Source organism: Plectrocnemia conspersa, unplaced genomic scaffold, assembly GCF_051122295.1.
Source record: "Plectrocnemia conspersa isolate PC_06_02 unplaced genomic scaffold, ASM5112229v1 ptg000011l, whole genome shotgun sequence".
Classification (NCBI taxonomy): domain Eukaryota; kingdom Metazoa; phylum Arthropoda; class Insecta; order Trichoptera; family Polycentropodidae; genus Plectrocnemia; species Plectrocnemia conspersa.
In genome coordinates, this window is record NW_028277175.1 from 1,417,128 (window position 1) to 1,442,562 (window position 25,435).

The following is a 25,435-nucleotide window of genomic DNA, read 5'->3' on the forward strand; positions in this document are numbered from 1 at the left end:
TTTAATATTCTACAATTTATTAAACGTTAGGATAGTACAAAAGTATTAAGTTTAAATGAATTAGTCAAAAATATATATTTTTTACTATTTTTTAGTTGAAATATCTACAATCCAGAAGCGAATAATCCGCCTATTAGCATACTCACGCGTTAAGGGATTAAACGAGAACATTAAGAATCCGCAAATATCCCAAGGATTAAGTAGATTTTTTTCATATAAAATTGTGTATAAAAACGGTTTTTATTTTACATTTTATTATAAAATATTTTAAGCCTCTTGACTTTCTCTCTGATTTTTTAACGAAGTTACGATTTTTATAAATAGCCGTCATCTTTAAACACTGACGTATCAGGTTTGCTAAAGAATTTAACCAAGGTATTTACAAGGTTAATTTAAAACATAAGTTTCATGGCGATATAATTAAAAATATCGTGTCATTAAAAAATACATTTTTTTCTCTTAAATGTTGACAAAGTTTTCTTCAAAGTTGTTCTTATTATATTTAATATAATTATGATTGGGTTTCTTTTATTTATTTAAATAATTGTAGAATGCAATATTTAGTTTAGGCATTACGAAATAATCGTTTTTTGCTAAAAAGCACGAATTATCAGCAAGTGTGGTGTTATTTGCTAAAAACTCTGGTCGGGTTTCTTAAGATTGCTCACCCAAACAGCATTAAACTAAAAAATAATACTCTTTATTAACCGTACAATTTAGTGGTAAATATTTGCTGTGGACTAATCTATTAAATCGAAAAGATAAAAAACAATGAAGATAACATTGTCATTCGAACGAACTAAGCGTGCTTTTTTGTCTTTCATTGAAGCGATTGTGCCCTCATTTTGATCTAATAACACACTTTTTCTTATTTCTTATCTGCTATTTGATTTTGTTAATAAGTTGAGCTATATTTATATTTTTGTACCGACCTAAATATAAAAGTAGTTCTTTCCAAAACAATTCTTTAGTCAAGATTCTTCCTATTTTTTATTGTATTTGTATCACTTATACCTTTGTCTATCCATTCATCTGTAAATCCATATTTTAAAGGCTTCTAGTTAAACGTTCGCGATGTATATAAACAACAAAATGTTCACTCCTTACAGAAGAACAAAGAACAGACATAACATTAATTTTCTCATTCTTAAAAACAAGACCAATTCATACCCGCAAAAAACCTTCTTTATTTTGGGTAAATATTGTCATTGCTTTATCAATCCGGCATTTTATCTCTAGTGTGTGGTCTTAGTCTTCCTCAAGAATATCTCAAACAGATGATTTTTACACTATTAAAAATCCAGTTGTCTGTCTTATATTTGCAGACGCTCAGATGACAGACTTCAGCTATTTTACTTATATGCGTTTTCAATCCTTCTTGAACATCATCGATAAATCACAGGTTATTAAGTGAGACTGTTTTTTATTATCCCTTTGTCTGAATTCAATATTGCTTTGTCAAAAATATTTTTAAAATATATATTGATACTAATAGGGTAAAAAAAAACCAGCTTGTGTCACTCCTAGCTGTATTTCGATTTAATGATACTTCACTTATCATTTTTGGTTAGTAATAATTAGTAGCTCCTTATAGTATATTATTGTAGATTTTTTTAGTTTTAATTATTGTCGAACGTTTTCTCTAAGTCAGCGACTTTATTCAACAGTTGCCAAGATATTTCTTTACGTTAATATTTTTATTAAAAAAATTACAGTTTTAAAACGAATTTGGTTGCTACTCGTTTCACGCCCAAAATGTCAGTTAAAATTGATAACGTTTGTACAATTCATAAATTCTCAGTATTCATTTTAGTCTTGTTCAACATTTGCGCCACTTTAAAATATTTTTTTCATTTAAAAAAAATAGTTTTTTAAATAAAAAAATTGTTGAGCGTGACTAAATGCGTCGTTATTACTTGCCTATAATTTACAAACTGCGCGCTCTTGATAACTGACTATTTATATGCGCATCATAGACAGTTACTATTTTTTATTAAATTTCCTCTATGTTCAATAAAAATAATATGTTACATACAAACTATTTTTGAAACACGAACTATAAATGTGATGCTCAGCTTTTATTTATTAATTATACATATTCCGTTGCAACACGACAAGTGTTATCTCAATTCGTTACAACAGTGTAAACACAACCAATAACCTGACACCAGACTGAAATCAATGTCTGTACTTCTGTGATGTATTTTATTTTTTTATACACTGTTATGTCAACATACAATTAATAAATAGCCAGATTTTATTTTAATTATTCATCTGTGATATTTAAAAAATATAGGAAAACCTAAACTGTAATTAACTCAGAACTTTCATATGTAAGGTAGATAAAATCATATCCGAATAAATATTCAGTAGTAGATGTACATATTTCTACTAGCGAAAATATAATTTAACTTTCAATGAAGGCATATTTAGTAGTATAAATATAATTTCACAAAATTTTTCAGTGAATACATATTACCGTTAAATATACGTTTTTACTAGCGAAAATATAATTTAACCGATTAGCGCTAGTGAAATTATAAGCTGCTCTAAAACATCCAAATAACTCAGTTTAATGATTGCAATACGAATAACTTTTATTATGTCGAGTTTGGGTTTAAACATCAAATAAACGTTTAACAACTGACGTGTATTTTGGAATGAAGTTATATTTCCACTAGTATAAATATAATTTCACTAACGAGGCTAGTTAAAATGTATCAAGCAGTTTTATAATTACACTGATTAATGTCAGTGAAATTGTATTTTTGAATGATATGATTCACAACCACTTTTTTATACGTTTCACGCAGCATATAAATTCACTAGTAAAAATATATATCTACCGATGAAAATTTATTCCATTAAGATTTCATTGAAATGCCGGTGAAAATATATTTTTACTGGTGATACACATTCATTGTAACATATAATATATATTATACATATTGTGTATCAATATTTTTATATACATTGATAGTTGCTTATTTATAGTTGTAATGGTTATCATATGGCAATCTATAATCAATTCAACGCAATGATATAAACTACATTAGCTTTATTTTTGTGTTTCATTTATCTCTGGCTATTTATTTATATTTCACATAATATTTTTTTCAATCACTGACTTCTTTCCTAGAAATATCAAATAAAATTCGCATCGATTAGAAACTGTCCACGTTTGACATATACGGCAAATACCGCATTTTTACTGTTTACTGGATCCGACTATCGTTGCCGGTACATTTATTTACTGACACTGGTCAGTATGTATGTGTACGCATGCGTACACAAATTAGGAGCTCACGTGATTGTTAGTGGTGATTCGTTAAAGGCTAATTCAAACACATGTAGCCGATGTGCGCCGCTTCTCAAAGTTTCACATTAGCATTGTTATTATTAGTTATAACGCATACAATAATTAAATATAGGTTAAACTGTGCCAATTATCTAATCTTGATGACTTGTCACAACAGCAGTGTATTTTTTTAGTGCGTGTCCAAGGGGTATTTCCACTATCGATAAGTGATTTTTGGAGTGTAGATTGAATTGCTGATTGTGAGGAATGTTCGTTGATTATCTTTGATATGTGTAGTGTGATTTTCGTACGTTCCAGGAAATATTTACAAAGCATGTGTAATATATATATATTTTATTTTTATCTATACGCATATTTTAGTGAGATTGAGAGCGGAATAGTGTAGTCCGTTAGGTCTAGACTGGTAACTCAGAGGTTGCGGGCTAGAGCCACGGCAGCAGATTTGAATTTTTATTTAGTTACATTTTTTTAAATTTTTACTGCTATATTAAAAAAAGTTTTTTAAATTTGTAATAATAAACATTTATGCTCTTACTTTTCTTCTCTATGATTTTGTTAAATAGAGTTAAGATTTTCTTAATTTTTATTAGTTACCATTAAAACGATTGTGGCTCTGTTAAAAATAATCCTAGAAAAAATGCAAGAGGTTAAAACCATTTAAAATATATATAACATATAAATATAAAGGTTAAATTAAAAAATAGCTATAAAAAATTTGTAATTTCAGAAATAAAATACTGGATTTACAGAAAAAATTCAACCTAATAAGTTTTAAACGTTTTTTAAAACTTAAGAATTTCGTTTAATTTTTTTTAAAAGCTTTTTCACTGTTTTCTTTAAGATTTTTTTTTACAGAGCTACTATTTTTTTAATTGTTTGATTAGTCGCTATTTTGAAACATATACAATATTAAAAATTTGCAACTCTTAAAAAATCTTGAAAAAAATTAGCAGGTGAAAATTAATAAATAATGAAAAATACAATAAAGTGCAACTTAAAAAATATTTAATTTTTTTAAAAATAGCTATATTTATAAAACTTCTAGATAAATAGAGAAAAGTGAATAGTGCTTAATAACAAATTTTTTACATGTTTTTTTACGAATTTTGGCTGATAATAAACATTTTTAACTTCTTTACTTTTTTCTTTAGGATTTTTTTACCAGAGGCACGAATTTTTGAGTAGTTTGATTAGTCGCCATTTTAAAACTGCCGAATAATCAAATATATTTAAAAATTTTAGCACAGTTAAATAAAAATCTAAAGAAGAAAATACTTATTAATATAAATTAAAATAAAGTTTAAATTCATAAAAATTAAATTACCTAAAAAATTGTAGTTTTTTTTATTAAAAATAAAGATTAATACAAAAAGTTGAAAAATGTAAAAAAAAATTTTTTTTACACATTTATTACAAATTTTTTCAAGCTTTTTAATTTTATTTGCTATTAATAAACTTTTAAACTTCTTTTCTTTTTTCTTTAGAATTTTTAATATAGTAATTTATTAAATTTGCTAATCGTTATTCATGAAATGTATATTGACAAACAATATTTTCAGATTGTTAATTAGAAATCCTTGTCACTATTATTACTACCTGCTCTGAATTCAGCTGTAAATTTTGCTGATTTTAAATTGTAGTTTTTATAAACCATTTTAAAAATCGTATAAATTTAATTTTTAAGTTATATAGCTTGGCGGCATCATCGGTGACTAATATCTTAAATACTTAGATCGGAATTAGTGTTTATTATATCATTAAAATTCCGATTGATTATCATATATTAGGTTTACGGATGAATATCGTGATAAATAATCAAAATAAAATCGAGCTAGGTCGTGCATAGTAGTTTTAAGCTGTAATAATCATTTTTAATTAACTAAATGTCACTGATTACAGCCTGGAATCTCACTACTTATTTTGTAGTTGTTGATTGTGTTTACACTGTTGCATAAAAAATGATATTTTTTACTACGTTTATTTTAGATTGATTTTTTAGTTAATAGTTCATATCTTACATTCTAAATATAATACATCTTTGCGTGATATTTCGTCTCTCACACTTATTTAACCTCTTGGCATTGTTATAGCTTCCTTTATTGTGTGCAGATAATTCGAACTGATAAGTCACTCTTTAACAATACTGGGTATTCAAAGTCGATACATTTAAGCGAATCGTTTCCTCTTTTAAAGTTTTACAAACTTTTGACCCTTGCACTATATACGCAAGCAAACCCAGACAATAGTTTTCCTTGACATTTAGATGTTTTTTCAGTAAGTACTACCATTGAAGTTAGATATTAACAAAGTTAAATTAGCATAGGTGGAGTTATAACTAAGCCGACTAAGCATTGTCGGACGTCAATTGATATGTTGGTGCACTGTCATCTCGGCAATGCATCTCTGACGAGAATCTGTGCCCTGCCATTGCATCTTTACTTATTCCTTTCAATTGACTCACGCCCGTAGCGTGGCAGTTCGTGACCTTCTATAAATAATCGCGCCTGTTTTTATTCGTTAGGGCTATGTATAACCATGCGATTAAATCATCAGTGTTCACTAGTGGAATGATGCGTTTTAGTAAAAAAATGTAATACAACAATTTAATGGTAATGTGTTTTCATCATAGTACTGCATCATGTACTCTCTAAGTCATATTGAAGATCGTGTTGAACTCGCTGGATCTTCTAAGACGATTTGGCATAACTCTGCTTAATCGGAAGTGGAGTGGTGGTTCTGTATTAAGTCCTCGTCTAGTCCTCGATCATATGACCAATGTTAATGATTCGGGGTGGAACCAGACTCGTTGTTATTGTCTAATATAGATCTAATCAGACTCTTTGGGGGAGTAATCCAGAGTTTCTGTGTCATTTTGACGAATATATTTGGGCTTTGGCCCTTTGTGTTTTTTAAAGTGAGGTCCACGGTTAATGCTAATGCTTTGATACTATTAAATTTCACTCATCGCCACTTATATGCATGCACACATACGCGAAGGCTAATTTTTAATCGGGATTATGAACGACAGTCACGGTTCAAGTTTCACATCTGAAATTCTACACCCATTATCAATTCGAAGCTAATAGTGTGAGACCGAGTCTAACCTAGCGGTATATTCTATTAATATCACACGTGCAATAGCAAGAATCACGAGAATGTTATCATATCTGGTGCACTTGGCACCGAGGCGTGTAGTTGAGTTCCAAAACGAAACGGTGTAAATATTTTCCTAATCGAATTTTTATAAAGCGTCCTTGCCAAATCCTGTGCTCTCAAAAACAACTTTGCATATAAAATAATAAGGTGTGAATGTGTTGTTGCAAGATCTCCTCTCTGAAGTGACATATCATGGCTGTGGTTAATAGGCGTGTGTTCAAATTAGAAGTGTCGTATCGACTCGCTAATATTTCTTATCGAATCGAAAATCCAGATTCGTAACTTGAAACCAACGTAACCAATTTTAAATACAACAATCGGAAGTACAGTGAACTCATCTTTATTTACTCACAAAATACAAGTTTGTCAGAGCTACAGAGTCCACTTTCAAAATAAGCGTCAACCGGATTTCGCTTAATGATGAAACATTAAATAAAACAACATTTACAAAAAGACCTGGAGTCGCTATGAAAGTTGTCTAATTAAAATTAGTTTTAATCAGGAAAAATATCGTTATTTTAATTATAAAAATTGAAATATTTTTACTAAACCGACGAATATTTTAAAATATTTAAAAATGTATATAAAAAAATATAAAATACGTTTTTATTAATGCGATTAAAGCGTTAATGTAAAATTCAGGTGAAAATGGTCCGTGTCATTCTTAACTTTCGCAGCATTTCACAAAGATGTAAAAAATGTGTTTTGTATCAGGTAGAAATGTCGCTATTTTAATTATTAAAAAGACGGTTTTATTTTGTTTTCATTCTTAGAAAGCAACTTTGTGAATTTAGAAAAAAACGGCCCGTTTCATTTTTAACATTCGCAGCATTTCATCAAGACGTAACAAATATTTTTTATCAAGTAGAAATATTGTTATTTTAATTATAAAGAGCAATATATTTATACCAAACCAGCGATCTATTTTAAAATATTTTATGGGAACGGCTTTTCAAAAACTTTTTCACTTCTAGTTTTAAAACAGAAAATATAATTTAAAACTTAAATTTAAAATATAATTTTATTAATGCGATTGAAGCGTTAATTTAAAATTCAGATGAAAATGGTCCGTATCATTCTTAAATATCGCAGCATTTTACGAAAACGTAAAAAATGTGTTTAGTTTTGGATGGATAAAAACAATTATAAAATACGTTTTATAATGCAGTGAAAGCGTTTACGTTTATGAAATTCATTACATTCTTAACATTCGCAGCATTTTATCAAGACGTAAAAATGATTTTTTTCATCATGTAAAAATGTCGCTATTTTAATTATAAAAATCGATTTTTTTACTGGAACAGAGATCTACTTTTAAATATTCTACCGAAACGACGTTTCGGAGTCTTATTCACTTCAAGTTTTACAATAGAAAATATATAAAAATTATTATAAAATATTTTTTTAATGCGATGAAAGTAATTATGTAAAATTTAGGTGAAAATGGTCCTTTTCATTCTTAACGTTCGCAGCATTTTACGAAGACGTAATAAATGTGTTTGGTTTTGGATAGATAAAAACGATTAAGCGGTGAAAGCGTTTACGTTTATTCAATTCATGTGAAAATGGTCCGTTTCATTCTTAACATTCGCAGCATTTTACCAAGACGTAAAAATGATTTTTTCATCATGTAGAAATATCGCTATTTTAATTACAAAAAGCATTTCTTTTACTATAAGGACGATCTTCTTTTAAATATTTTACTGAAACCAGAGATTTCTTTTGTTCGCGTCTTAAAATATACAATATATGAAAACAATTATTTTTAAACACAGTTTTGTTTTTATTTTCATTCAGTAAAAGCGCTTTTGTAAGTTCAGAAAAAAATTGCCCGTTTCATTTGCTATAATAATTAGAACATTAAAAAATATTCATAATAATTAAATGTATCAAATATTAGTTTATTTTCTACATTAAATAAATTAATAGTTTTTAAATAAATTAAATTAAAAAAAGTAAATCTTTGTTAACAAAATACTTAAAAACTTTGTCATAGTTTATTTTTAACTCTATCTTACGTATATTGGGACTTTAAAAAAACATTGTAAAAAATCATGGATAGCTTTAGTTATCTTAGATTTATATTAAAACAAATCAATAAACACATTTTTTAATTTTTGTAGTTAATGTATGACTTTTTAAAAATATAAAAATTTTATTTTTACTTTTGATTATATTTTAACCAATTTATTCAACATACATATTTTAACTTTATATATGCCTGATATTTCTATATTTTATTTCATTTTTAAAATATTTACTTAATTAATATGATTTATTTTTTTGAATTGTAATGATTATAAAATTATATTATTTTATAAAATGCAACCATATTACTAATTGATTTTAACCATTGTTTTTATAATACACAACAATATTTTAGAGTATTTATTATAGTCTCAAATAGTGATATATTTGTAATGATAATGGTTTTTTAACAGTAATACTATTGTAATAAATATTATTTTAAAGTTAGTCGAAAATTAAATAATACATATTTTATTAATGATTTTAAATTTAGCAAAATTATTTTTAATTTATTTTAATATATTTCTTTTGTATTTTGAATGCTCTTTTGATGTAATAAATCCGCGTGGAACGCATGAAGTTAGTCGCTAATTAAATATTAGATATTTTATGATTGTTTCAATATATTTTAAATTTTCATAAATTGTTATAATATTTCGACAGTAGTTATAACGGTTATAATGATACTGATTATGTTTGACATAGCTGTAATAGTACTAATTTTAATTCTAATATTAGAGTTGCAAAAAATCAATTTTGCTTCCTTATTGATGTAATAAACAACGCACGAAGTTAGTTGCTAAAAATAATATATTTTTGTAATATTTTTAAAATTTGTATTCTTGACGTAGGAGTCAAAGCGTTAGTTTTATACAAGGCAAAGTTATTTATTTATAAAAAAATTATACGTCTAAATTCTACTTATAATTTGGGTAATTATTGTATATGATTGATTTATTGATTCAGTTGTTTTTAATGATCGCGGTGAACTCTGGTATTCGGTCGGCCTAATTTCACTTGGTGTGAATTCGAAATTTATTTTTTATAGATATTATTTATGAAAATGCTGATGAACGTGAATGTAAAAAATGTATACGCGCCATGTATACGCTTGGTCTAAATAGGGGAGATTTTATTGCTTGATCATACTCGATTCAACGGCCAATTACAAATATTTGTGATTTGCTTATTAAAGTCTGCTTTTTATAAGTCGAAGTATGGACAGAGATTCAGCAACGGTGTTTTAGTTATTTTTTATTTCGCTTGTCAATACTGAGAATTACCGTTTTTATGCTTTTAAATAATCCCTCGGGATCAATTATCATTACGTACAAAAGTACATTTTTATTTATTGCACTTTTAACGCATGTTGCGACAAGTTTTATTCTCAGAGTCAATGCGTAAATTTCAATAAGAGCTTTATACTTGATAGTCTTCACAATATAACGTATTTATAAAATGCGACAATATTATTTTTGCGGATCTTAGAGTTAGATTTTATATGTAATATTATATATAAACGTGCATATATATATTCATAAATTTATATTTAGCATGCAAGTGCAGTGTACATAATTGTATTAATAGCATAATTTATGATTATTGTGAACAGTAATAATTTAACTTATATATATACATTATATGGTATTATAACGTTATCAGTTTACTCATGAATTCATGACGGAAATACTGTGACTATGGTTAAGAACTATACAAATTATATTTTTGCGTCTTTAAAATTATTGTTTAATCACTGTGATTATTATTATTGGTTCGCTATTAACCTTTAAAAATATCTATAAATAATGATACTTTGATGTTAGTATCTGCGTGTTATCTTTAATCTTTATATTATCTAATCGAACGTTATGTTTAAACATATCATTGAAATTTTTTAAAATGGTTTCTCATTTCGTTTATGTTGTTGTTCCAGAGCGTTTCTCAAAGATTCTCCAGTCCTGCCATCAATCGCTTGTGCCATATTGTTTGCGAGTGCTTCGGCTGTGATCTAAAGTGTTTCGTATTTATATTGAATTGCGCAGTTTTAAGGTGCTAATTGAATAACTCGTGTTTGACTTGAAGATTAAAATAAGTTTGTCGAGCTGAGTGCCAGTTGTTAATTACCCAATTATTCAAGATTGCGGTGATTGAACTTTTCGGAAAAAATATTTTCCAAGCTCCTGTTGGAGTCTTTTAAGGTATCTGCTTCTAGCGGATCCTTCATCATTCGGGTGATTCGTCCTCGAGTGTCCCCCAGTCAGGTGGATGCGAATTTGTTTCGACGCCCTTTGCTTCTCGTCGCAGCAGGGGGCTGAAGACGATGAAGCGGGCATGATAAACCCTACAGCTATGCAGAACGGCCATCCGGTCGTGAGCGACACGCCGAAGGAGATGATGGCGGCTCCTCAGGATGTCCAGGCGCAGCTGCAGCTCAAAGACGACAAAATCAAAGAGCTGGAGATCCAACTCAGGCAGAGGGACGACGAGATATGCGCGCTGCGCTCTCATTTGGACAAGTTCCAGAGCGTGTTTCCGTACCATGTCAACGTGGCCAGTCCTAAGCACAAGGCTATCAGGCCTAGAAAGCAGAGGGCTCAGGGCATATCCGCTGAGCCGCAGAGCGAAGCTACTTTGCAAGAGCTCGCTCAACAGACGTTTTCGACGTACGACAAGAACGAACGGTAAGTCACTTTGTATTTATTCTATAATAAGCCACTTAGACTGCAAAAAAAAACTAAAAAAAACTCTTTTTTTTTGTGTAATATGCCGGCTTTGACAAATGGTGAACGGGTTTGATTCGACCAATTAAAACGTATGGTATTTCACTTACCCATGTGTGTTTATACAAAATAAAAATCGATCACTAGCACGATAGACCAGTGGTTTAGTCGTTAAATAATATGCAAAGACCTGAGTTCGAATTACGCAGTTATAATTTTTTTATTTTACCTATTTCAAATTAAACATATTTTGTTCCACACGTGTAACGCAGTGGTATACAAACGCATGGGTTAATGCCTTACTCCCACTTCTTTCACTTAACCTACATCTGGAACATCTCCCACTGCACACGTAAAAAAAATAATTATGCCATTTTAAAGAATAGATAAAAACAATTTTTGTTTAAAATTATGCAATATTTTTCATGAGTTAAATTGGCTCATTATCTGAGAACATGTATTTAGTAATACTTTAAGATATTAATCTCTGAGATTAGAAAAAGATTATAAACATATGAACTAATATGATAATTATAATTATAAAACTTGCATGATAGAGCAGTGTTATAAGTCAGTGAATCATACCTGAGAGACTTTTATTTTATAAAATAGTTGATAAAAAAACTGCGCAAAATCCATTTATAAGAAACACTTGTTTACAAATGCATTGAGTCAACAACTAATACATCACGATTAACTGTCAGAGTTATTCTTATTCTCTTGAAGTATTGTTGGATAAAGGCTGGACCAGTTTACTATTACGATCGATTAGTGATTTTTATATTATTATAATTGTAGTCGATCATCACAGATTAGGCTTTCTTATATTTTCCTAATCTCACTGATAAATAATTCGAATAAAATCAAATTAAATCGTGCATTGTGGCATGTATTAATTTTCAGCTGTAATAATAGCTTCTAAATAATAAAATATATGATATTGGTTAACAGACTGATTATAGTCAGGTGTCAAATTCTTTCTTTGTAGTTGTTGATTGTGTTTACACCATTATAACGCACTGGGGAACGCCTATCATGTTGCAATGAGAGATTAATAATAAATAAATCAAATATATATTATAAATTATTTTTTTGTAATAAATTTGCTGCTACATTTATTTATAATTAAATATTTGGTATACATTTTCTATCTTATATTCTATTAAAACAGATTAGGTCTTTCTAGATTTTCCTAATTTCACGGATGAATAAATAAAATAAAATCTCGCTGGGCCGTTTATCTGTTGTGACATATATTGATTCTAGAAAATCTGTGGCGATTTATGTTTCTGGGTGTTTTCATCCGAGGGTTTTTTTTTTTTTGATTTTCTACGCATTTATGTTTAAATGGGATCTTTGTTTTTTTTCTCTCGAAGTTTTCGTAATACTATTTCTGTGTTTTTTTATCTTGATTTTTGTTTAATTGCCTATTTTTCCTGAGGTTTATTTTCTACGCGTCTTCATTTAAATAATATAAACCCCTTTGCGATTTCTCTTTAAAAGGTTTCGTAAAAGTCTTATGTTTATGTCTTCGAAAGTATGTGGCGATTTAAATTTCTGAGTTTTCTCATCAAAGAGTTTTGTTTAAATGTCGATTTTTCTTAAGTGTTAATTCGTACCTATGTTTGTTCGCTTTTTCGATTATTTTGTAAAAATATTTTTTTATGTTCTTGAAAATTGTAGCGATTTTTATTTCTGAATGTTTTAATATAACATTTTGCTAAAACTTTAAAATTAAGTTATATGAAATTCTTTTGCATATGTTTCTAAAAATATGTGACGATTTTTATTTCTGGGTGTTCTAACCCAGTGGTCGGCAAACTTATTAGCCAAAGAGCCAAATATGTACATTACAACGATTAAAAAAAATTGAGAGCCAAATCTACTTATTAATTTAGCAAACCTTTATTATAATTTTACAAATCAACACAAAGACGTTCAAATTTAGAGCTCCATATTTCCTTGTTTTTTAATCCGGCGCGTCTTGCGCGAATACCCGTGGATATTTGTGCCAGAGCCGCACTTAACCAGTTCAACGCCAAGCAAATTTCTATGAATTTGCTCTGTAGGCCACCATTTTCAACCCTTTAAATTATTATGAAAGAGGAACATTATTTACCTGGAAAATCACTGTTTACTTTCCTTTTTATTAATTTTAACATAAAAGTGAAAAAAAAGCACAGAAATAACAAGTTTTAAAAACCACTGTCAGGGCTGCCACACACAAATATTATATGTAATTTATATTGTATGTGGTTTATATTATATGTTTTTGGTTGTTTTTAATATTTGTATGGGACACGATAATTTCCGTTATTTTAATCAAAATCTTTTATCAAAATGGCGGCTACTTCATGTATTTAAAAAATTTCAACTTTGTCAAAAAAAATTAAAAAAAAGTAAATATGGCTATAATGGAATAATATAAACAAAAACAAAATTCAAATTCAAAAAATGTTTTTTTTTACAAAAAATTGTGTTTTTTATCAGTTAAAAAAATATTGTAGCAGCCCTAACAACGTCTGTATGCTCGATCGTAAATAATAAAAGAATGGTTCAAAAATTGCACATTTTAACGATCACATTCCATTTAATAGATGTCTCTGTATTAAATTAACGAAAAAAAAAAAAATTTTATTAATAAATGTGTCCGTAATAACATTTGCGTGCCTGCACGCGCTGGCGTTTGACGGTCCGACAGCTTTGGCGTGCAGGCACGTCACTGGCGTCTAAAGGGTTAAGGGGCAAAAGAGCCGCATGCGGCTCCGGAGCCGCACTTTGCCGACCTCTGTTCTAACCTAACGTTTTTTTTAAATGTCGATTTTTCTTAAAATATTGAATGTTTTTATCACTGGTTATTTTTGTTTAATGTATTAAAAAACACGCTAATCAGTTAAATTATAACATTTAATCATACATACTTTAGTAAATATTATTATTTATAAAATTTCTAGCTGAATGACTATATATTTTCTTTGAGTCAAATGTTTTTTATTAGTAAAATACTAAAAAAATGCGACGTGCTACTAAATATTTTTATTGTGCTTTCTTTTGAATATTTGCACTTTTCAGTAAAATATCACAATTTTTCGTTAAATCAAACAATTAGTAACAGTTTAATTATAAATACTCAAACGTTTTTTTCTGCCTAGTAAATTAACTTTGACTATTAATTAAATTTTCAGAAATAAAATTATATTACATTCTGAAACAGGCTGTTTATAAATAGGCCGATTTTTACAAGAACGCTTGGGCTTAATCCGCCTGCGTTGAAGTTTTTTTAAGCTCACTATAAGTATATATATATTCATTAATGTATTAATAAAATAAACTGTTGTAAATAGAATGTGCATTCTTAAGTTTTTATGATTTAGAATTTGCTGTAAAATTTGCACATTCGTTTTTTTTAATTCCCATCTTTAATGTGTTTATTATATGGATATTAAAAATATGCTAATAAAACAACTATACATGTGAGATAATATCATTTAAATGAAATATTAATTTTATTTATATTAAAAAGGTAAACCAATCTAATTGAATATTGTATAAAATATATGTATGTTTATAAATATGTTACATCAAGAATGAGAGCATGTTAATCTAAAAATAAAAATCTAACAATATTATTGTATCATGACAATTGTCTACACAGTACAAGTTTTCATTTCGTAGAAAAGATTTGGACGTGATCCAAAAATAAAGACAAGCTCAAAGCTTACATCAAAAAAATAATTAGTAAATATTTTCCTGATTTATTTCCAAGAAACTAATTGACTTTAAAAATGCTTATTTGGGTCAATAAGTTTAACATAGCTTTTATAATAAAATCTTTGGTTGTTTAATTCTTGCACATAAAATAAATTGATTATAAATCAATTGCTTTTCCTTTGGGATTTATAACGACCGATTCATTTTCTATCGCCATTCTTGGCACACCCAAGAACAACATGAAGATTGATTTTCCACCTCCGACTAAAAGCGCTAACAGGTACTTTGAATATCTAAGGTGAATAATAAAAATATGTAATAAATATCAAAAGTTATTTTCAAAGATTGCCCATTTAAAAAAATATAGGTAAAATTATACTGTAAAGATTTTATTTTTATTCACAAATGACAGAGTTTTGTAAATTATTTTATTGTTACAATAGTTCAAATATGCCCGTTCAATAAGTCGCCTCGAAGATCAAGTTCAACCCTTAGATATTCATGGTGAACTACTTGGGTTAAAATTCGACCTAAACTATAGTCACTATAGTGTATTCCAAGTCAGAAGCATCCTGAAACTTCTGATAAAATAAAGCTAAGTATTGAGAGGAGATCAATGTTTCTACTCTCCCTTTATCTCTTTACTAATTGGTATGATTTGAGGTAAAACTAGATTTTTAGTTTTTATTTTCTAAATATTTTTTTGGGTAATTCCAGTCATTGCAGCAAATTATGTTGATCTAAATTGTGTGAGTTTGCTAACAGTAGAATTTATACTGAATAGTATTTTTGGATACGCATCTTTGGACTGCATTTAATTAATGTATTTTCTAATGCACATTATTTTTTATTTGTGCCGGCACGATAGATCCCGTTTTAGCGTTAATTGCTTTTGGCAAAGAAATGCACAGCTGGTGTTTAATTGTTTCTCTTTTTTTTGAGAACGCCGCTTTGTTTCTTCGCACATTCATTAGTTTTTATGTCTTGTACATTTAATTGCATACCGAAAATGATAAATGGTTCCGACATTTATTATTTTTATTTAGAATATAATTATTTGCAAAAATAATCGTATTTTTATGATTGATTATTAAGTAGTTAAATATACACTAAACTATACACTTAATTTTTGTCTTCTTTATCCGTCATATTTAAATATATATCCACATAATAAGAAGCATGTACATTCGGTTTACAGCATAGTAAGCGAAAATATAATAGGTAATAAAAATATTAGACGACATGTTTGAATGCTTATTTATATTAATTTGCACTATAATTTATACTATTACTTTGTTTACGTCTTAATCCGTCATATTTGTAGAGATATCTACATTTAAGATGGGATGTACATATATATATAGTGTACACCACAGTACGCGAAAAGAAAAAGTCATATTTTTATTCTATTATTCAATTTTATTGTATATTTCTTCATTATCGGTATTAATCTATACTTTTAATTTTTTGACGTCTTTATCTTTGTCGTATTTACAGATTTATTCACAAAATCAGATGCCATGTACACTCAGAGTACACTACAATAAACGAAATAAAAAATCCATATTTTAATATAGTATTCAAAACTTTATTAGATTGTATATTTTTTTCATTATGCATCCTAATTTATAATATTACTTTTTATTTGACGTCTTTATCTGTCATATTTACAGATATATTTACATAATAATATAGCATGTACACTCGGTGTACGCCACAGTAAGTCAAATAAAAAATTGAAAACTATTAGACAACATGTTTGATTGCATATTTATTCTAAAATAGATCTTAATTTATAATGTGACGTCTTTATCTGTCTTATTTAAAGAGATATCTACATAATAATATTATAAGTACACTTGGTGTACACCACAGTAAGCGAAAGAAAGCAATTAATATTTCTAATCTAGTATTCAAAACTCTATTATACGACACGTTTAATTGCATATTTCTTCTATTATGACTTTTAATTTATACAATTATTTTATTAACGTCTTTATCTGCCATTTAAAAAATATATTTACATAATAAATGACATGTACACTCGGTATACACCACAGTAAACTGAATAAAAAATTGAATAAATATTTAAAACCTTATTAGATGACATATTTGATTTAATATTTTTTCATTATTATAATAAATTCTATAGGTCACCTCGAAAGGATAGACGTAAACTGTCACTAGAAACTAATAATAAAATGGAGTCCAAAGGCGGATTAAGAGTGATTAAAAGTGGACAGATCATGCTACTCCGGCGATTGTGTGACAAATTTGTCTGCTTTCATTAAGATGAACCAAATTTTTTTGTTCGTTGTTTATTGGCAGGTCTAAAGTTGGTATTAATGTCTTCTTTTGATAGTTCCACTCCAATTAGTTATTATTAATGCAGAACCCTTGACTCCTGTCAAGAGCTATGTCAAGGAAACGCGTTTCGTTGATAAACGAAATCGGCCAGGACAAATCGGCGGATCGGATTTTTATTGTTATTGATGGCTGTTACTATTTCGGACCCGGCGTAGTGTTCTCACATTTTTTCAATTGACATCGTCTATTGACACCGACCAAATCTTGACACTCGGTTAATTTGTTTTGTCGAAATTGTATTGTGGGCACGTCTATGTGCGTTTGTTTACTTACTGGACGCACCGCTGATTATTGCTTATTGTAGTGACTTTTTGATATCTAGACATTTTTATTCAATTAATTAAATTTTTCAGCATTATTTATTTCAAAACTTATTTATTATGAATTTTTAAATTATCTTTTTAGCACTAGCTTAATCTTCTCTTCTCATCGTCTAACAATCTACAATATTTTCAATAATATTTTACCAAATATAATGAATTCGTCATTCTACAATGCGATAAGATAATAAATATTCAAATCAATTAGTGCTTTTTTGATTGATATTTTTATTCCTAAATGTATCATTCAATCATTGTCTCCATTGTATTCTCTTATCTTTCAATCCAAAATCAGCGATTGCTCATTGTGTTTTGTTAACTATTTCTATTTATAATACTTATTTGCCATTAAAAAGAAAAATACAAAACCGCTGTGGAAAGTATTAGCGAAATACAGCCTAAAAAACGCAGTGAAGCTCTCAAACTTTTGGTTCGAGTGTGTTTTTATACTGATTAATAATAATGATTTTTCAAAGTAAATATGCTTAAAACTTTTAAGTCACGATTTAAAAAATAAAATACATTTTTTTTATATAAAATAAATATTCAACAGACGTGAATATTTGCTTCTTGACGCCTAAAGATTAAAAGCTTTTTTTGCTTTGCAATTTTAAGATTAATTATCATAAATATTTATTATTCAGTGCAAAAATCAACCGATCTTTTAACTTAAGCAAAGTCGAATAATATATCATATTTTTATAATACCAAATTTTGAATTTTTCTGTATTTTGTTTAACAATCAAATGCGATCATTTTTTAAATTATTTTATTGCAGATAGTTCAAAAAATATACATTTCAAAAATTGCTTCATGTTATTAAAATTTCAATCATTATCTTGACGAATTTATGGCGGCTTTGTAATTAAACAATTTATTAGATAAAAAAATTATATTGTTTTGATAAACATTTTTTTTTCTGTTTAAAATTTTTTGTTATTGTTATTTATATTTTTATGATTTTTAATAAGCTGCACACTTTGCGCCTTATTTTGACAATCGCAATTAACTACATAGTATTACGAAATACAGTTTTTAAAGATCTTTTTATTATTTATTATTATGTTTTTAAATCCTAATCCTAAAAATGTTTCGCGTAAATGTTTACTTTTGGTTTGTTTGACGTGCTGAAATAAAATAAAAACACAATAACTGCCGTATTCATATTGATAATTTTTCTAAAAATTGATTTTCATTTGCGCAATAGTCCGGTCACCGTTTTTTAAAGGACACGATAACTTTCGCACTTTTAGTAATATCGTTATAAATATGATCCTTTAAACATCTCAGTTAGGTTTGTTAGCTAGTTTAATCAGACAAATTTTTTTAAATGGCGGCTAAAAATTCAAAACCTTGCTTAAAAATATCATAGGAAATAATTAAAATGAAATTTTTTTAACATAGTTAATAACTCTTATTGATATCTCGGCTGAGCTTGTTAGTTACCCTTACTCGTAATTTGTTTCAAAATGGCAGATATTTGAAAATAAATAAAAAACATCTTTATTGAATAAATCAAAGGAAAAAATTAAAAAAACGTTTAAAATTTAATTTCTTTATTAAATTCCTGTATAACAAATTTAAAAAATGTAAGTTTGTTTAAAATATCATAAAAAAAAATGTAGAGGTCAAAATTTTTTTATAATATATTATATATTGCAATAATATATTTTTTCATGCACTTATATACAGAAATCTACATTATTCTGCGGCCTTTGCCAAAAATTGTTTAGTGAAATCCTAAACCTAAAAGTATTTTGCGTATATGTTTACTCTCAGTATACTATACAAATTTAAGTCAAAATGATAAATAGATGCATTTTCCAATATTGTATTTTATACATCTAAAATCTTATACTTGTTCTTCGTTTGTTAAATCGTTATCTACAATACAACCAATTAGTAAAAGCATTGTTTTTGCCTCCCAAGGAGACGTTTAGTAATTGCAGTAATTTTAAATGCAATTAAGTGACTCATTTTCATATAGTAAATTCATTGAATTTCTGACTGAGAGTTACAAATATAAATATTACTGTTATTGACTATTTATAAACTCTTAACTACCGCGGCTATAAATAAGTGCATTTTGAAATGAGAAAAAAAGCATTTGAAAAAAACTGCACTGACTTGTTGGTAGTGCATACTACATATGTTTTATACATACGTCGGTCGGATGTAGAAAATGCCGATAAACTAGTTTTCTGATCAGTGTTAATTTTAGAAAATATGTCTCAGATATATGTGCGTTGTGATAAGTCGTGCAAAAATGGCAGACGTTCGGTAGACGCTTTTCGGCATTGGTGCGTGATGAAATTCGGTGGGTATAGAATGCGTTGACCCGTTGGTTCTGTTGTAAAGAGGATGCGGTTGATTAGCATAAAATTCTTCTGGATATGTAGGTAGACAGTGGCGGATTCGCCCCCGGACAAGGTGATCTCAATTTAAAGCCGAGCACCCAAACCGAGATTATTTTGCTCAATAGGCTCGCCGGTGAGTCAACCAGTGGCTTGAAGAGCAGCAATATTTATGTATAACCTTCGAGTTTTTAAATAATTTTATAATTAAGTAAAGGTTCATACATTTTTTTTACACTTTGAATAGACACAAAGTTTCATTTTAACTATCACTGTTTCCAAAAAGATTAATTTAATTAGTGTTGCTGTGTTACTTTATTATCAACAATGAATTGCAGCAACTATAATTCGATATATTCGATTTTTTTACATATTAAATTGCTTTAAACAGACTTAAAATAAAAATATATACTTATTGCTTTACATAAATCTTAAAAAAAAGATAACCGACTAGCCAATTTTTGCCTCCCTTCTTAAAAAAATCTGAAATGACGTCCTTGATTCTAAATCAAAATTCTTAGGGTTTTTTTCAAAAATTTTCAAGTTATATTTTCACTAGTCAGTCCCTAGTATATATTTATTTCTACCAGCAAAAATAAAATGTAACTAATGGGCGCTGGTGAAATTATACGAGAATATTGATCGAAGTGTATTTAAATCGAATTTCGGTCAATAGGAGGGCGCAAAAACAATTATCACTTCTCAGAAGTCAAAAAGTCAAAAAATTGGCGCCGTCGCAGTGGGAACGCTCGGTAACGAGCGTTCCTACTGCGACGGCGACGACACGATTTTATTGCTTTTGACGTGGATTTTTGACTTCTGAGAAGTGATAATTGTTTTTTGCGCTCTCATATTAGTCGAAATTCGGTTTAGATGAGCTTCATTCGATTCTCACTTATGTGAATCGTAAAATTGTAATAAAAAATCTTAACATGATCGCTAGATAATCAAGCGTTCCCACTGCGTCAACGCCGGTACGATTTTATTGCTTTTGACATGGTTTTTTGACTTCTGAGAAGGGATAATTGTTTTTTTTGCGCTCTTCTATTGCTTAAAATTTGGTTTAGATTTGCTTAATAATATGCAATATTGATCTGGTCGCTGTGTATCCGTTTTTATATATGTGAGCCTGAGAGATGCTTAGTGCTCACCCACTTTTCGCTGCTACAGCTAATTTCTCGCATTTTACGTGTTCTTCTTTTTCAATGCGTTGCTTAAAAGTGATTTTAACTTACTTAAAAAAAAAATTTAAAAGGTAAAAATTTAATAGTTTTATTTTGTAATGACTTATAAATTGTTTTTAAATAAATAATTAAAAAACATTTATTCACCGTCATTTTATTTATCATTATAAATAATAGAATATCAATATAAAATAAATTGCATTACCTATGAATTCTATTAGGTTGTTTCATATAAAAAGGCCAGATTATTTTAGTGAGATTTGTTTGTAAACTGACAGGCATTAGCCCAATGTGTTACAATAGGGTAAATCTATACCAACTGGGTAAGGCAATTAGCCAACGTTCGTTGCCACTGTTATGCCGACGGCATGATTTTATTGCTTTTGACCTGGATTTATGACTTCTGAGAAGGGATAACTGTTTTTTACGCTCTCTTATTGGTCAAAATTCGGTTTAAATGTGCTTCATTTGATACTCACCTATTGTAAATCGTAATATTATAATAAAATGTCTTAATATGAACGCTAGGTAACTGATTTTTACTGCTTTTAATGGATGGGGCAGGTCATTTGTTCCTTCTTGAATTTTGCCAGAAGATGGATATCATTTAATGAAGTTCTATGAATAATTATCAACTTGAAATATTTAAAAATCGACTAACAAGCTTTTGCCCTCCCCCCTCCTGAAAAAAGATAAATAATGTCCCTGTTTTAATTGACTCTATAGTATTAAATCTAATTACATAAACATTAATCTTTAATATTTATTGACTATCCAATCATTCAAGTCTATCAATCATACTTCTACAGCTGGTAAAGATATTTTTTATTTAAAACTACTCTCATTGCCCTATTTTGTAATTTTTGCAACATTGTTTTATCTAATTTATTAAGCATGTGTAATAGTGTTGCACAATAATTGAATCTTTGCAACATTGTTTTATATAATTTATTTAGCATATTGCTGCACAATAAAAATATTCCCCTGGCCGTACTCGTTTTCTTACACCTAACTCTCTTTAAATTATCTCGATTTCTAGTATTAAATCTATGTACATATTTATTTATTGCTAAATAATTTTAAAAATAATTTGGTAACATATTATTTTCTATTTATATATAAAGACTAAAACATTCGTCTTCAATATTTATTAAATATCTAACCATTTTAATCTTTCAGTAAATATATTTTTTTTATAACTCCTTCATAATTTTTGCAACATCATTTTATCTTATTTATTATGCATATATAATATTGTTGAATAATAATAAAAACGGGGCAACATAATATTATTGTAGATTCTTTTTTTTTCGTGTTTATTTAACATATTTTTCTATTATATTTTTAAATATGTAATTACAATGTTTCTTAATTTTTTTTTATATAATTACTCTCAAATATTTTATATTATCAACTATTTCTATAATAGAGCTATCTACAACTTTTTTATATTATTATGTGATGTAAAGTTTCATTCTCATTTAGTTTAAATACATTATTTAACCTTATTTATTTAACATTATCACCTATTTAATATATTAAATTGTCGAGATGATGCATATATATTTTAGGTGTGCGACTTTTTTCATAGCAATTGCTTGTTTTTACAATCATTATTTTCCACAATTGTAATGCTATAACTATATCTGTTAATTTTTTTTGTTGATTATGGAACGTCACAGCAGTTATGCAAAATATATAAGTCAGAGCATTCTAGTCTTGAACAAATTTTAACATAATGAATAGTACAGCGTTGTATTGCTATTGATTAAAATACATTATTACACAACAAAAATAATATATTTCAATATGTTCTACATTTTTGTTTATTATCTTTATAACCCAAAAGTGCTAATTGAATGCGGTGTTATCAAAAGTGACACTTTCAATAAGACCTTGACTTACACTCCAATCGTTAAATGTGTACATAATGAAATTTATGGGCAAGGCAAAGCAGTGTTTCTAAATTAGCTTGCGATTATCATATACACGTCTTAATTCAATTCGTCACGTAATTTATGGTCACTCTTTCCGCAATAATTTTATTTATCGATTGACGTTTTTCGTGTTTTTTTTACTATGAAACTTCACAACATAAATTATGGTTTTTATATATTTCATTTTCTTATCTAACTTTGTAATAATACAATACGTCTATTCCATAGACTTTTTTTTATAAAACATCATAGAATTAAATTATGTAGCAATGTTGTTTATAAACTGCTTTAGGTACGTTGACCTATTATAGCGTATAATATATAGAGCTAGTTATATCATATATTGTTTCTATTATTATAATATAGTATAAATGGCGATTGTCCAATTTAAATCTTAATAAATGCTCGCGATATGAAATAAAATTCGACTTCCTACGCAAATGTTAGTCAAAAACGTGGGAAGTTAATTCAAGGGCTTTTCCAAAATATTTTTTATAGTTGATAATGATGTGGCACGGTATGAATTATAGTTTTGCATGAAGTCAGTCGCTTACTTCTCTAGTCATGTCGCGACACATGCAAATGACAAATTTCCTTCCGTATCAATATTCAAACGCATGCTACAATTTCTACTAACTATAGTGCTTGCTTGCCTATCGCAAAACGTTAGAAATACCACAGTCACTCTGCGCGTCCGCTTTTGATTACGGATACCAAAATGCTGTTTTGTATTTTAACGAGTACCAAGAATCGTATTATATAGAGCTATAACAATTTATAGAGTTATAACAATTTGACGACTATCTACTGTTTCATTGGATACGAAGAAATGGATGATTAAAATGGCGTTGGATTAACGTGAATTACATGCATGGCATCCATAGTTTGATTTGATCTTATTATTATATAATTATTTATTTTAATAGTTTATTTAGATAATATAGCTTGTTTATACACTGAATAAATTTAATCAAAACATAATATAAATAAAAACGGAATATAAAAAAGTATATAGTCAAAATATATTTTCACCAGTAGCTATATATTTAGGCTCTACTGAAATTATATGCTGCTCTAAAATGTATATGAAACTCAATTGTGTATCCGTTTTTATATATTATATGTACATGAGCCTGAGGGAGGCTTAGTGCTCGCCCACTTTTCACTGCAACGATTAATTTATCGCATTTTATGTGCTTTCCTTTGTCAATGTATTTCCGAAAAATGATTTTAACTCAATTCAAACAAAATTTTAATAGTCAAAATTTAGTTTAGATGTACTTTATTCAATTCTCACTTATTGTAAGTCTTAATATTGTTATAAAAAGTCTTAATATGCACGCTAAATAATCCACTGCAACGGTGCCGACACGATTTTATTCCAATTTAATATTTTGCAATTTTTGTAACATCGTTTTATCTAATTTATTAAGCATATATAATATTGTTACGCAGTAATTAAATTGGGAAAATATAATACTATTGTAAATTATTTGTTTATATTTGGTTTCTACGATAAAGTTTTTGCCTTAATGCATGTATTATTTTTACACGTTTTTTTAAAATTAACTTTTTTTAACATGATTTAATTTTCGTAATACATTTCTTTTTCTATGAGAATTGTAAGCATCAGAATTCGAAATTGGCGTTGACGGAAGTGGAGTCGATAGTTGGTTTTGTAAAGGGATTGGGACTATTGATTGAGCTTAAAAAATTTCGTTACATCCTATATTAATCACTAAAATGTTTCATAATTTTTAAAAGTTATTATATTGTCAATTATCAATATCTGTCGACTTATGAAGGTTGCTTTTTCAGACAAATAGTTTTTAGAAAGAACTCAAAAATCATTTAAAACTTATATAATCAATTGAACTAAAAATTTTCCTCCCCAACTGTGCCGCCATAGAGAATATTATTAGGAGCGCATAGTTGTGAGGCGATCGCGCTCGCAATATATTACGTGTTTGTAATGCTCGCCTTTAGTTTCTGTCAAAAACATTATTGATTTCTTTACTTTTTTTCTCTAAGATTTCACTGAAACGATGGGAGGTACTTTTAGAATAAGTTTAATATACTATTTAAAATAGTCAAATTTCGTCAGATCCACCATTACTGATAAAAAAATGTTCCATAATTTAAAAAACTTCTAAAATTGATTATATTGTCAATTATCAATATCCGTCGACTTGTGAAGGTTACTTTATCAGACAAATAGTTTTTAGATAGAACTCAAAAATCATTTGAAATTTTTATATAATCAATTGAATTAAAAAATTTACTCCCCAACTGTGCCGCCACACAGAATATTATTAGGAGCGCATAGTTGTGAGGCGATC

General features: G+C 28.0%; 1 protein-coding gene across 2 annotated transcripts in view; it reads left to right on the plus strand.

The window, feature by feature from the left end:
• The window catches only part of for (cGMP-dependent protein kinase for), a 164,100-nt gene that overhangs the window by 37,983 nt on the left and 100,682 nt on the right, over window positions 1–25,435 (plus strand). For both annotated transcript variants that reach the window (XM_088197144.1, XM_088197145.1), the window contains exon 2: window positions 10,437–11,184. In XM_088197144.1, the coding sequence (XP_088053270.1) occupies window positions 10,769–11,184 (416 nt within the window). In that variant the 5' untranslated portion in view covers window positions 10,437–10,768. The remainder of the gene's footprint in view (window positions 1–10,436; window positions 11,185–25,435) is intronic.